This window comes from Dipteris shenzhenensis, chromosome 25 (genome assembly GCF_047967505.1).
Source record: "Dipteris shenzhenensis isolate YYH24624 ecotype China chromosome 25, Dip_SZ_1.0, whole genome shotgun sequence".
Taxonomy (NCBI): domain Eukaryota; kingdom Viridiplantae; phylum Streptophyta; class Polypodiopsida; order Gleicheniales; family Dipteridaceae; genus Dipteris; species Dipteris shenzhenensis.
Genome location: NC_141620.1, coordinates 27159722 through 27174101, shown reverse-complemented (window position 1 = coordinate 27174101; position 14380 = coordinate 27159722). Strand labels below are relative to the sequence as shown.

The window sequence follows — 14380 nt, the reverse complement described above, 5'->3', positions numbered from 1 at the left end:
GGATTGCGTAGAATGGGTTCTGAAGCTAGAGCATTCTTGATTTGTGCAAACCCATGATCACAATCCTCATCCCAAGAAAAATCAACCCCATCTTTTAATAGCATAGTCATGGGCCGTGTCAAAGCAGCATATTGATCAATGAAGCGGCGATAGTATCCTGCTAGATTGACAAATGAGCGTACCTGACGTTTGGTTGTAGGTGGGGAGAGCTTGAGGATGGCTTCTACCTTCTCGGGGTCCGGCTTGATGCCTCGGATGAGACAACATGTCCTAATAACCTCCCTTGTGTGGCTCCAATGGTGCATTTCTCAGGGTTGAGACTGCCATTTGCATCATTGACCCTCTGGAAGGCCAATCTAACCTTCATGAGGTGCTCCTTTCGTGATGAGAATATACAGAAATCATCTAAAAACACCTCCAAGAAATCCCCCAAATAAGGAGCAAACACCATCTGCATAAATCTTTGAAAGGTGGCAGGAGCATTGGTGAGGCCAAATGGCATTACTTTGAACACAAATGTCCCCCAGGGTGTGGCAAATGTGGTTTTCAGCACATCTTCCTCGGCAATTCTGATTTGATAAAACCCAAAGTAACCATCACAGAAAGTATACATCTCATGACCACTTACCTTCTCAAGAATGAGGTCTTGAAAGGGTAGAGGATGATGATCCCTCTTGGTGGCAGCATTGAGCTTCTTATAGTCGATGCAGACCCGCCACTTGTTGTTTTTCTTTGGGATGACTACCACTGGTGAAACCCATTCAGTATTGTGAACCGGAACAATAAACCCAGCCTCTACAAGCTTCTGCAACTCTGAGCGCAATGCATCGGTCTGCAGGGGCCCTAATCTCCGATACTTCTGAGCCACAGGCTTTGCATCAGGCTTCAGCTCTATCTTGTGCTCTATGGCAGTCACATGGCGAAGGTGGTGGTAGCTAGTTGCAAAGAGGTCAGGGAAATCTTTGAACATTTCAAGAAACTCATCTTTCTCACCTGGAGTGAGGTCTTGAGAAAGCATTGATTCGAGCTGTTGAGGACTAGCTGTTATCTTTTCTGCAGGTGGCAGGGTCGGAGACACCCCCATCATGTAAACTTCCTCCTCTGAGAATTCCTCCCCCCCGTCTGATTCTTCCATGGACTCAGACACTGAGGATGAGAGAGTATCACTGTCATGCTCCTCTTCTTCTTCCGGTTCCATGGCACCAGGTTGCACCGGGATCTTCTCCTTGGAAGCACCAAAAGACATGTGTCCTATCTTCCAATAGCTGACTGCATCACTTTTTCTCAACCATGGTCTCCCGAGTATGGCTGGGTAACTTCTGCCTGTATCTTCAATGTCCACTACATAGAAATTGATAGTGGTGGTCAACCCATTGACAGTGATGGGCAAATCCTCAATGACTCCCATGGTGGAGAGTCGTCGACCATCTGCTACCTTGATTCGAGTGGAGGAACGCCTTGTACATTTCAAATTCAATTTCTTCATGATGCGGGGCACCATGATATTACATGCAGCTCCCCCATCAACACACACATTTTTGACACGGCAATTATCTATGATGACATCTACTGTGTGTGGGTGCCGATCAATTTCTTCAGAGATAGAAGATACCTCTCGTACCTTTCCCTTTTTCTTGCTCTTCCTTGTTGAGAGACCTTGCTGCAGCTCACGTCTCACCTTAGGACTTAATGCTATTAGTTGAGGGAGTGTGATGCTCAAAGACCGATGAGCAAGGTCCTGAACGACCGAATAGTCCTCTTGCCCTGAGCCGATGGGAAAATCCGAGGGTGTCCACTTACTCCTGCGAGATCTTTTACTCTTTTCTGTTGGTGGGTCTGCCATCTCAGCATCTGAGGGCTCTGAGAAGGACACCTTCTTCTTGGGGCGGCCCGGTCCACGGTTTGGAGAGGGGTCCGAGGTAGCACGAGTTCTTTTCCCAAGATCAAGGATCTCCACATCAGAATCCTCAGTGCCGGACTCACTTAGAAGATTCACCCTTGGAATATTGGGGCATTATGTGCGATAATGACCCTTCTGGTGGCACTCGTAGCATACAACATTAGCACGATCTCTTGGAGGGTGGTTGGCTTGATATCTGATGCCCACCATTTCAAGCCGAAGATCATTCAGGGCCTTGGCTAGGTCATTGACTCCAGGTTCTGTTGCAGGGGGGGCCTCTTTAGTTGGAGGGGCCACGGGAGTAGAGAGGAGGGGAGCTCGTGGGCGAGGCTGGGGAAATCTTCGAGGCGGAGGATGAGGATATCCACCTTGTTGAGGGTAAGCATCTAAGGGAGGACCATACATTTGAGGTGGAGGCAGTGGATACATCCCTGATGAGGGGTGGGGGTATGCCCCTGAGTTAGACCCCCCAGGTTGTTGTTGCAGGAATGGAGGGGGATGCGGAGGGACAATCATCTTCTTTGAAGCGGGGTCAGACTGAACTTTGTCAAACTTTTAAGCAATCTCATGTGCTAGCACCATAGTTTCTGGATTCTCCCATTTAAGCTTGAGGCGAAATTCATCACTCGCTCCTGCTACAAGGTAGCCCAGCACATGTTGAGTCATTCCAGCTCGAAACCCGGCATTGTCCTCCTGTGTGGCAATCAAACGGTCCAGGAGCACGGCCGCTCGATCCACATATCGACGCGCCATCTCACCTTCTGACTGCTTCAAATTTGCCACCTGCAGGTACACATTCTCCGGCTCCTCTTCTTTGCCGAAATACTCAATCATTGCTGCTGTCAACCTTGGCCAGCTTTGGTGAACATCTTCGGTTTGCTTCTCATACCACACTTGAGCCAAACCTTCTAGAAATGTGGGGAGAACCAATAGCCATCTGTCTTCAGTAAGAAAGTTGAAAGAAACACAACGGCGCTTGAAAGCCACAAGATACTCATTTGGATTTTCTTCTACCCATCCACAAAACACGGGAATGTCAGCCATGCTTGGAAGATGGAAAAGAGTGGCTTATCTATGGACGAACAATAGTAAGAGGAAGCTTGAATTGAAAATCGGGTGAAGATACATCCAAAAGGCACACATAGGCAGGGTAGGGTGTGACTGGAGTAGTGTGAAATATTACACGAGAAGAATCTTCAGCATAGAATAGCACATAGACAATCTTAAAAGGACCAATCCTCATAATATCACTTTGATCATTACACGCGAGGGTTAGAGGTGCGGCATCGCATGAGGTTGTTCATCAAGGCAAACAAGAATGCCATGACAAATGTCAACAGTTGGAGAGCTTGCACATCACCTTCAGCTTCTTCCAGTTCTTGTAGTCGCCATTCTATTTCTTCAAGGGGTGTGCAGTCTGGCATCCTTCTTTTGAGCAATGTCCTTGAGAACCCTCCTGATGGTCTGCCGAAGTCGGTGAACTCGTATCAAGTAGGCCCAACACTTAGTTTCATGATGACCACAACCTTTGCATTCCTTACAAATGATCACCCTCCTTTGTGGCTTGCGGCGTTGTTGGGGTGGCGCTTCCACTCGCGTCATGCGTGATTGAAATACAAGCTTCACGTGCCAAGAAATCAGCAACAAGATTTCGAGCTCGAGGGATATGCTGAATTTTCACCTCTTCAAACTGGTTGCAAAGTTCCAAGGCTTGTTGATGTCGTGGAACCAAGCCTTTGCTCCACACCTTCCACCTTCCACTAACTTGTTCACACACTAGTTGAGAATCTCCTTGCACCTCCAATTGCTTGGCATGATGTTCTTGTGCCTTTTGTAGCCCAAAAATGAGCGCCGAGTACTCAGCTTGATTGCAAGCACTTGCGGGCGAAGACTTGCTGTAACAAAACTCCTCACCACCCGGTGAAGTGAGCTTCACCCCCACGCCAGCCGCCTTGGTCGAAGGTTTGTAAGCTCCATCAAATTGAAGAATCCAAGATGTCATCACACCAAGATGAGAATTCGGACATCCCAAGTTTCTCGGTAGTCCAAGATAGGTAGGAGGAGAGGGTGGGGAGAATTCAACACTTAAGCCAAACGTTCAGCACCAAATAAACTTGCAATTCTTTGTTGATAGTTTATCTTAAGCCCAAAAAGAATTACAATTTGAAGCTCGAAATGAGGCACAAAAGGCTGATTAGGTACAAATGGATTCCTTGGTCGAAACATTACCAACCATAGCCAAGGCCTAGAAACCTTTGTAATGAGATTGTGAATAAACCATTCAGGACGAGCTTTTCCACAGGAATCAACAAGCAGATGCACCAAATCTCCCCCCAAGCTTGGCGAGCATCCCACCCTTCGAAGAAGGAAACCGTTTTGATTACCTCTGAAGCAGCAAGTAGTTCGATCACTGCACAATGAGTACAAGTAAAGTCAAAATCCTCCCAGCGTATCAGTAGTTTGTCACCATGAATCATCCATGGTGTGTCATTCCACCCGTCATCACCATCAATAATGCACTGGACAATCAGCCGTTGAAGGTCGACATGAAGATCAAGGAAGACATCTCGTGCATTGGTAGCCATAAGGTGCAGAGGAACAGGCACCAATTCCTTAAACGTGTCGAGAAGTGACATAAATGTCCACCCTTCTCGTGAGGCGTGCGTTCGTGAAGTGAGCTTGGAGAAGTTCTGAATTGGCGATCTAGCAAGAGAAGTGGATAGAGCACATAAAATGAAATATTTTTGCTTTTTACAACAAGAGCAAACTCCTTATGGTTAGAGAGTTACAGCTCCCGCAATTTCAATATATGAACAAAAATCATTACATTTTTACCACTTCCAACTTGTTGGCCCAATGGTAAGACTTTCTTTTGTGAAGGGGGAGGTCTTGGGTTCCAATCCTACTCTTTAATGAAAAGAGAGGAGAGGAGAGGAGAAGGAGAAGAGAAAGAGAAAGAGAAGAAGAAGAAAACTATCCACAACTAGAAGTCGCAGCAGAAAACTGTCCGCAACCAGAAGTCGCAGCAGTCCAAAGAACTGTCACGCAGGTGAGCGCAGAAAACTGTCCACAACCAGAAGTCGCAACAGTCCAGAGAACAGTTGCGCAGGAGACGCACGAATCGAATGCATGCGTGATAGCTTAGAAAGAGCACAGATGGTATAGTTTTGTTGATGTAACCCGTATGAATAGAAGATTCGCCACCAGCCATGGAGATTCATATCCCAGCAGCCACACCAAAACTTTTAGCCGGAAAAGTTATCGAGATCAGAGGCTAGAGACTAAGTATGGCTACGCTCAAAGGCCATAGAGAAAAGGAGATCACGAGGGCAAAGGGATGTCATAGGGGTGAACAAGGAATTAGAAGTGGAGGGAAGGAAAAGGGAGGCTATGACACAAGGGGAAAGGGAGAGGGGGAAGAGAAGCATGTACATGATAGGAAGAGGAATGTTGAGATGTAGACATCAAGGGAAGTGATCCATACTTTATTGGAAAGAAGGGATGAGAGGGAAATATCAAAATACTAGCTAGGTGGCTTTACAAGAATGAGCGTGTCCCATCAAGGAAAAGCCTCAGGGGGGTCACTATGTATAAACCCTCTATATCACGTGCGTTCAAGGCCTATATTTAAAATCCCTTATCTGTAAATTTTTTCATTAATAAAATGTACCCCTTTTCTATACAAATCTGTAAATTTTTTCCAAAACTAATTTAAATAGTCCCTTATGTATATTTATTTCTGTAAATTTTAGAAATAAAAAATATCCTTCTGTTGAACTCACGTGATAGGGTTACATATGATGAGTGACCCCCCCGAGGGAAAAGCCCCTTCCTTTTATAGCCAAAAGAGGGGGTCTCTCCACATTAATGTATCCTCCCACATGCATGGTGTGTGTGGAAAAGTCTCCCATGTGGGCTAGGTGGGTACGCACTCTCAATTGTGTGCGACAACCCTTTGCCTCAATTTTCCACATAAATCAAGCCCCATATCTCAAGTCTATGATACTCCCTTGGTCTCTTTCCAATTTTATAATATGTTCAAACCTCTAGGAGGACAAGTGGAGGGTTGGCACAAGGAATCTTGCCACCTCATCCTACTTTCCCCATTATTTAACTAGCTCTCTTGGTCCTTCTATACCTCCCCCACATGGGCCTATCTCATATGGAGGGAATAACTCAATATAATAGCCATCTCCACCCATTTTATATTGCTTCTTCCATGGACTTTGAGCCATATCTCACTTAATGCATCCTAGGTGGAGGGGTGGCACATGGAGGAGCCATGCCACCTTGCATTTTATAATATTACTATCATGGATTATGTACAACACACCTTATGGGTCCTCTTACATGGAAGGGTGGCACATGGTCATGCCCTGCCACCTCAACCTTGGGCCCTATGCACACCATATTTTATTATACTATGGCCACATATACAAACACACATACATATTAATGCTTTTTTTCCTTAGACAATTTTAATCCATAACACCACATTTGCAACTAACAAGTCGGTGACATAAATGCACAACGGTCACCCTGGCATATCGCGAGTGGAGCTCGATATCTCAACATGGTCAACACCCTTTGACCAAAATTTGAAGAATTCTGCTAGTAGAAACCAAGGTAGATTGGAGGGTGCAATTCACATGCATAAAACATGAACTGAGGGGGATTTTAAGGCAAAAATAAAACTAGTATACTAGAATGGGGCTACCAGTAATAAGAGGTGCAATGAGACACTATTTCACCTAGGAGAAGCTATGGAAACCTAATTGTATTTTTTTGGAATTATCCTTGCTCAGAGGACAAAATGGTCTCAAATTTACATTAAAGACACCTTATGACGTCACCCAACTGTGGCTTTAAGTAATTAGATATCTTTCTTTTCTGTCAACAGAATTATGCAATTATTCGATGAGTGAACTTTGTGTCAGCACTATGCGTACAGGCAATATCCGACTAATTTCTTGCATCTAGAGGGTCACCCATATGAGAAGAGTCTACAGCTTAGAGGATTTGAACAATGGTCATGTGTAGTGGGAGAAGTAAGCTTAGCAAGTTTTGAAGAGAAAGAAAATGAAATATGGAAGAAGATGGAGGGTGGAGAAGATGATGATGTGGCAAGCTTAGGAGATGGCTAGTGGCCCAAGAAGGATCATGCTGCTCTAAAACCAAATGTTGGAACTTGGGGAGAGAGGAGAGCTTCCTCATGAAGGTGAGTGAGAACACATGACATATTCAAATGGGTTTTCGATTCATTTGAGATGGAAGTCCCTCTTTTATAGAAATGGAGAGAGGGTGTCCTAAATTAGTGGCACCTCTCCTACATCAATGGAGGTAACTCCTAAATCGTAGGAACTCCACAATCATAGGCACCACCCCATGTGGGTGCCTTTGCATTACATCATCACCTGTGTGATTGCCTATGGGACTAAGTGTGCCTCTTCTACACACACATACACAACCATATGGCTACTAGTGAATGCACACATGCACCTAGCAAGCCCTTGATCACACATATCCCAATAGCTATAGTACGAGATATGCATTCCATGTTAGCTCAACCGCAATAGATGCCGCTATCTACAAAATGGCAAAGATATGGTCATGTCAATTTCAAGAGCTTGTTAGATCTCAAGAATTAGAATATGGCAATTGGGATTCCTAAGCTACAATTTCTTGAAAAATGTTGCGAAGCATGCTGCTTCGGCAAATAAAAGTGAACCAAGTTTGGCAAAAGCACCTCTCAAGCACGAGGTATTATTGATTTGATACATACAAATGTATGGGGTTATGCCTACACCCGCATCATCAATGGTTCACTTTACTTCTTGACTTTCATCAATGATTATAGCAGATATTGTTGGGTCTACTTTCTAAAAGACAAATCTGAAATCTTTTCCATATTTTAAGAATTCAAAGCCATGGTAGAAAACCAGATAGGCAAAAAGATCAAAGTCATGAGATGAGATAGAGGAGGTGAATACATGTCTTCAGCATTCATGAACTTCTGCAGAAGTCACGTCATTCAAAGACAATTCACTTGTGTAGATACTCCTTAGCAGAATGCAAGAGCTGAAAGGAAGAATGGTACTTTAGTAGACAGTGCTAGAGCAATGATTAGTGAGAAGCATCTTTCGAATTAGTATTGGGCAGAAGCAATAGTGAATGCAAACTATTTGCTTAATCGGCTTCCTACCAAACCGATATAGGGTATGACACCCTATGAAGCATTCACTAGACACAAGCCACACATTGGGCATCTCCACATATTTGGTTGCATAGCATATGCCCACCTACATGATGATCATCATAGGAAATTGGATGCAAAGTCACGCAAATGCATCATGATTGGCTACCGTGAAGAAATCAAAGCATACAAGTTGTATGATCCCATCAACCACAAGGTCATTATCTCTAGAGATGTAATCTTTGATGAGGAATCAGAATGGAAAACCTCAAATACATAAGAGATAGATGCACCGATTTCACAATCATCTATAGAAAATGTTAATAAAGAAGAGCAAGAATTGCTAGAAACACCCCAAGTAGAGCCACATCAGCTTAGACGGTCTACTAGGAAAAGCAGACCTTTAGCCAGATTGACATATGCTCAGAAAGGCAAAGCAATTCAGGTTGAAACCACCAACTATGCTCTTATGACTACCATCATGGCTACAGAAGAGTCAGTGTACTTCAAAGATGCAGTTGACAAGCCAGAATGGCAAACTGCTATGAATGAAGAAATGGAAGCTTTGTACAAGAATAATTGGGAATTATGGAACCTTCTACCACTAGGAAAGAAGGCCATAGCAAACAAATGGGTATACAAAGTGAAGTACAATCCAGATGGTAGTATTCAAAGATACAAAGCTAGACTAGTTGCAAAAGGATTTGCATAGCAACATGGTCAAGACTATGATGAGACTTATGCACCAATAGTAAAGATGTATTCCATACGGTTCTTGATATCACTAGCAACACTCAGCAGATGGAATGTGTATTAGCTCAATGTAAAGAATGCATTTCTCAATGGTTACCTAGACGAGGAAATCTACATGCAACAACCAGTAGGTTATGTTGAACCAGGAAAGCAGATTAAGGTTTGCCATCTCAAGAAAAGTCTCTACAGCTTAAAGCAAGCACCTAGAAGTTGGTACTACAGAATTGACAAGTATTTTGCTGATCTGGGATACATGAAATCCAATGCATATCATACTCTCTACTACAAAGTTCAAGGGCAAGACATTACTATTGCACTTTTGTACGTAGACAATTTGATTGTGATAGAAAGCAAGGATAGCTTCATCAAGAAATTGAAATAAGACTTATCTACAGAGTTCCACATGAAAGATCTTGGAGTTATGAACTATTGTATTGGAATTGAGTCCTGGAGAGATTTAGACATCACCTTTATGAGTCAGCTCAAATATGTTGATAGTCTCCTGAAGAAGTTTCATATGGCATATTATGAAACTTATAAAAGATTCAAAAAAGCCTACAGTCAATGACAGAGACTACAGGAAGCTCATCGGATCTCTTATATATCTGACTATCACATGGCCAGATATTTGTTATGCTGTAAGCTCACTTGCACAGTTTATGGCAAATCCAAAGTAGTCTCACTGGAATGCAACCAAAAGAGTCTTGTAATAGTGACTATGCTAGACATCGTGAGACTAGGAGATCGACACAAGGATATGCATTTTTCCTCGGTCAAGGTGCTATATCATGTTTGTCAAACAAACAACCAAGTCTTTCTTTGTCTTCAACTAAAGTAGAAAATAGAGCACTCACTACAGGTGCATGTGAGGCTATATGGCTCAGAAGACTATTGTCAGAAACATATTACTTTGATGACTCAAAGCCAAGAACAATATACTATGATTATCAATCAGCTCAAGCATTAGCCAAGAATCTAGTATATCACTCCAGGACAAAGCAGATTGATGTCAGAGAGCACATCACAGAAAGAGTGTTACTTGGTGACATCACATTACAGCATTGTGATAGCAAAGAGAATGCTGCAAACATCTTTACCAAACCACTCGGTAAAGAGATTTTTGAGAAACACTGACCAGCTCTTGGTTTGACGCAGAGGAAGGACATTCCCATTAAAGGGGTGTGATGGAATGTAATGTTCAATCCTTCTTCAATTCCCGAGAATCATCATCTTGAGGGAAGGCCTACTTCATGATGTTGATCTTGAGGGAAGGTGTTGAGAGATCATGCTCAACATCATGTTATCATATGTGCATAGCACTAACCCAATAGAGTGCTATAAAGGAAAGGGTTACATGCCCTAACCCTAATACTAACTGGGTTTGTATATATTTTACATTTTCAACTAAATCTAGTGTGCAGTTAGTCATTTGTGGTGTGCTCTCTAGCTATGCCCTCTCTCCTCATCTCCACTCTTCTCTTCTCTCGTCTTCATATTTTGTTAGATGCACATTCCTTTCACACATGCTTGCATTATGTTTTCTTACCACACTTAAGCCTATGTCTCTCATATGAATACAACTCGAGGTCCTAAGCTACATTTATACTACAAACAACAACACTGATATATCTATAGGTGACAAAAAGCCTCACAACCCTACATACTAAGAATACCTTGCTCTTCCTTTGGAAGCCATGGGAAAGAGCCAACATTTGGTGCCATTACTGGGGAGATTAGCATCTCAAGTAATAAGTAAACATATGCAAGTATGTGTAAAAAAAGAACTACTATGAATTTTCACGAACATAACACTCAAGGGCAAGGAGTGTAAATTTTTTTTCCAACTCTAGCCAAACATATCAACCCCAAGCATCAACCTTGGGTTAACCACCCCCCTCCCCAACACACACAAAAAGGCCACATTGTACCTGCACTTTAACCCTTCGTATCTCGCCCATTTGGTGGCCAAACTAGACCCCATTTGAGCCATGGTTTCATACACAAAAACATCATGCTATGGGGCATTTTTCTAGCCCATTGCACACCATTTTTGCATCCCTAGAACTCGTTAATTTGCACCCTCGTGTGGGCCCCTTGTCACACTAATTTGCACATAAATTTCCGTCGTGACCTCTGATTGATGATCCATCTGCACCGCCACATTTCCCTACACACATGGGACAATCCTAGGCACATTATTAACACAACATTCCCTACAATAATAACACATCTCTAATCCCCCTAACACAACTACATCAACACCCGCACTTGCAGTAGTAGAGACAACCATTTCCCCCTCTCACCAAATCTGCATGCAGCTATGCTTTGGCCATTGCCTTTGGCACCAATGCTTACCAAATTTGCATACAACTCTACTGCATCCAATGCCTCTGAGAACCCTCTACCCCGATTCCCCTCCTAAAATTCAAGAAATCCCTTTGACTCCTCCACGACACAATGCCATCTTGCGATGATGGGGATCTTGAACTCGAAGTGGAGGGGAATAATTTCTTTAACAATCACAACAATTTTGGCAAAAGGAATAACAATTAAGGCAGGCACCCAGGGGGCAAACTCAAACTTCCCAAATATAATGGTAGGGGCAATCCAGCCCGATTCCTCTAGCATTTTGATGCCACATGTCGAGTGGGTGGAGATCAATCCAATGAAACCAAGGTCACCTAGTTCCCCATGGCATTAACCGATGAAGACTCATAATGGTACCTAGACCTCCTAGTGGAAGAGAGATCCACATGGGCTTGCTGCAAACCGAATTCAAGAGGTGCCTTCAAATGGAGAGACTATAAGATGATCCTGCCCTTCAACTAAACAAGCTCAAACAAGGTCACCGAGAAGATGTACGCACGTACATGGGCAAGATGAAACGATTAATTGCCAAATGTGGCCCATGCCCTGATGCTAAATACCTCATGGCTTGGTTCATTGCATGCCTAAGGAAGAAAATCTGCAAAGACATGAAAAATATTAGAAGTTACAAAACATTCAGTGCTTCTCATGCGACAACCATTGACATCAAGGATGGCATGACTGACTCTGACACCAGCAATGATGATGGAAGATCCAGTGCATGAGATAAGAACTCTAAAAAGGGAAAATACAAGTCCACTACCAAAACACCTAATGAAGATCTCCTAGAGGCCATGACCATGAAGCCAAAAAAAGAAATGGTGCAGCCCATGGAACAAAAGCTTCATGTGTCTTAGCCGCCACCTCATGTACTTATCCACGGTGAGAAACTGTATGGTGCCCACACTGCATGGCAAATGAATGCCCCGTCCTAAGATCCAGGATCATGAAAAGAGTGCCAAATCCAGCTCCTCTGTCAGTTTCAATACAACAAGTTCAAGCCGAGGAAGTGGATTCGCCATTCAAGTATCAAGTTGAGTACCGGCTGTACTATGTGGAAGGCACAGAAGGTTTAATACCAGTCTATGCGAATCAAGTTTACCCCAACACATATCGAGCACCAATCAAGTGCTACAGTTGTGGAGAGAATCACCGGATCATAGAGTGCTCTCATCGTGGTAGCCCCGCTACTTTCCAACCACTCAGTAGAGATTGTGGCATAGGCCATTTTTGTATGGATTGTCCCATGAAAAATAAGGTCCCACAACAAATAGAGGCTAAGCTTCATGCCCCAATCGGCATTATTGGGGTGGACAATCAAAGTCTAGGGCTTGCAAGTATAATATCACAATCTGTGAATGTAATTACACACTAGCAGAAAGAGGCTACCAAGGACCCTAATATTCTAATTCAATAAAAAGGACTTCTTCAAAAGAAAGCACAAGTGCCTCTACATCCACCAAGCAATAAGCAACCAAACTCATCCACATCAGCTCCCGAGCCTCAAATAAAAGAAGCTCCATACCCAAATGCAGAAGTGGAGAAGGTTTGATTTCAGGCAGTTCAACAATGGGTACAAAATGAACAAGCTCAATTTGAGGCTCAGAAGCAAAAGCAAGATCCAATCCCTGACTTACCCCCACCGAGTATTGATATTGTACTCGAGCTTATGTTCTGACAACAGAATCTGCAACATAATGTACCACCATGCCAACTTAAAGGAGCTGCACTCTCTAGCATTCTAAGTTGCCTTGTGTCAGTTCCCATTGGAATACTATTATGGAATTTTCCCAATCTCTAGGAGAGTTTCAAAGGCTAGATTGAACTCAGAAATTGTTGAGAGTTGTGGTGCCATGTGCACATAGATTAAAGGGTTAAGGTATGGTATAGGAAATATTTAAAGTAGCCACCCTACGATGTGGACTACATGATGTGAAGATGTGGATTGAGGATATCCACAAGGAGAGATGTGGATGAGAGGATCCCACATGGTTTGACTATTCTAAAGGCTCTCTCTATATAAGAAGCCTATCATGTATTGTTGAGAACACACATTGCAATAGATTGACTGCTTGCTACCCTATGTCTACCTCATGGTGCTTTGATCCTCCTTGATCCCTTCTTTTCTCATGGTATCAGAGCCCAGGTTAGCTTAGTCTAGATTAGTTTTAGATGTAGTTGAGAATGCTTTGTGAGACTTCTTGAGTGTTGCCTTGAGAGAGAGAGAAAGAGAGAGTTTTCTTGATAGTAAGCTCCTACAAGGACCTTCACAAGCAAAGGCTCTAAAAGTACAGGTCGAGCTCTTGACTACTAGCCATTTCCTTCGACTCACCTTTCCTGTGCTCTTCAACTAGCTCACAAACGGCACATGCACACTAGTGCCTACGAACAGTGCCTACGAACAGCTTGCCAACTACAACCACCACCTTCTACGACTACCTACCTTCGACTTTGCCCTGAGACCTGTGACTAAAGCTCAGCCAACCGCTAACTCTTGGCTGCCCCCATGCAGTCCACAGATTGCTGCCCTCTCCATCTCTAGTCCTTCATTGCAAGACTGCCTACTCCATAGCTAGTCCTTCATTGTAGCCAAGCAATTACTGGACGGCTCGAAAGTTGCAGCCAAGCAGTTGCAACGAGCTTTGCTTCAACAAGCTGCGCCTTTTGACTATTCTGCAACGCTCCTTCTCCAATGCTTCTGTAGTGTGCTCCATCCCTCGACCAGAAGCTTCAAGCTCCCTACAAACGAAATCCAGGCTCGATCCACACGCTTGCTAGTAAACCATCGAGGGTTGTATACCAACCTCAACTGCTCTGCGGAGCATTCCCTGCATCGCTTTCCAATCACACATGCGATGGAGGTTGGAACTGCAGATCCAAAATGATGACTGATCGCATGTGCCTCAATATCTCGACCACGGCGCCTCCTCTAGTAGAGACTAGAGGAACGAAAGCAGAAGGAGGGCTTGGTTGGAGCAACAGAGGAATGGCAGAAGAAGAAATGGAGGCAATTACTAGAGAATGCAACTTTCCTAATGTTCACATAGCAAGGTAGAAAGCTGAGGCAAGGCCAGGCTCCCATCGAACCGACGACGCAGCCCAGAAGCAAGAGTCGCCACCGGCCATCGATCGCCATCATCCTCAGAAATCCAAAGTCTTCTCTAAGG

At 43.7% G+C, this 14380-nt stretch overlaps 1 protein-coding gene across 1 annotated transcript in view; it reads right to left on the bottom strand.

Annotated features, from left to right (window-relative positions):
- Positions 1-4873: 4873 nt before the first annotated feature.
- Positions 4874-14380, bottom strand: part of LOC147885682 (uncharacterized) — a 145385-nt gene continuing 135878 nt past the window's right edge. The window contains exon 6 of the mRNA XM_087396193.1: positions 4874-4963. Coding sequence (XP_087252319.1) covers positions 4874-4963 — 90 coding nt within the window. The remainder of the gene's footprint in view (positions 4964-14380) is intronic.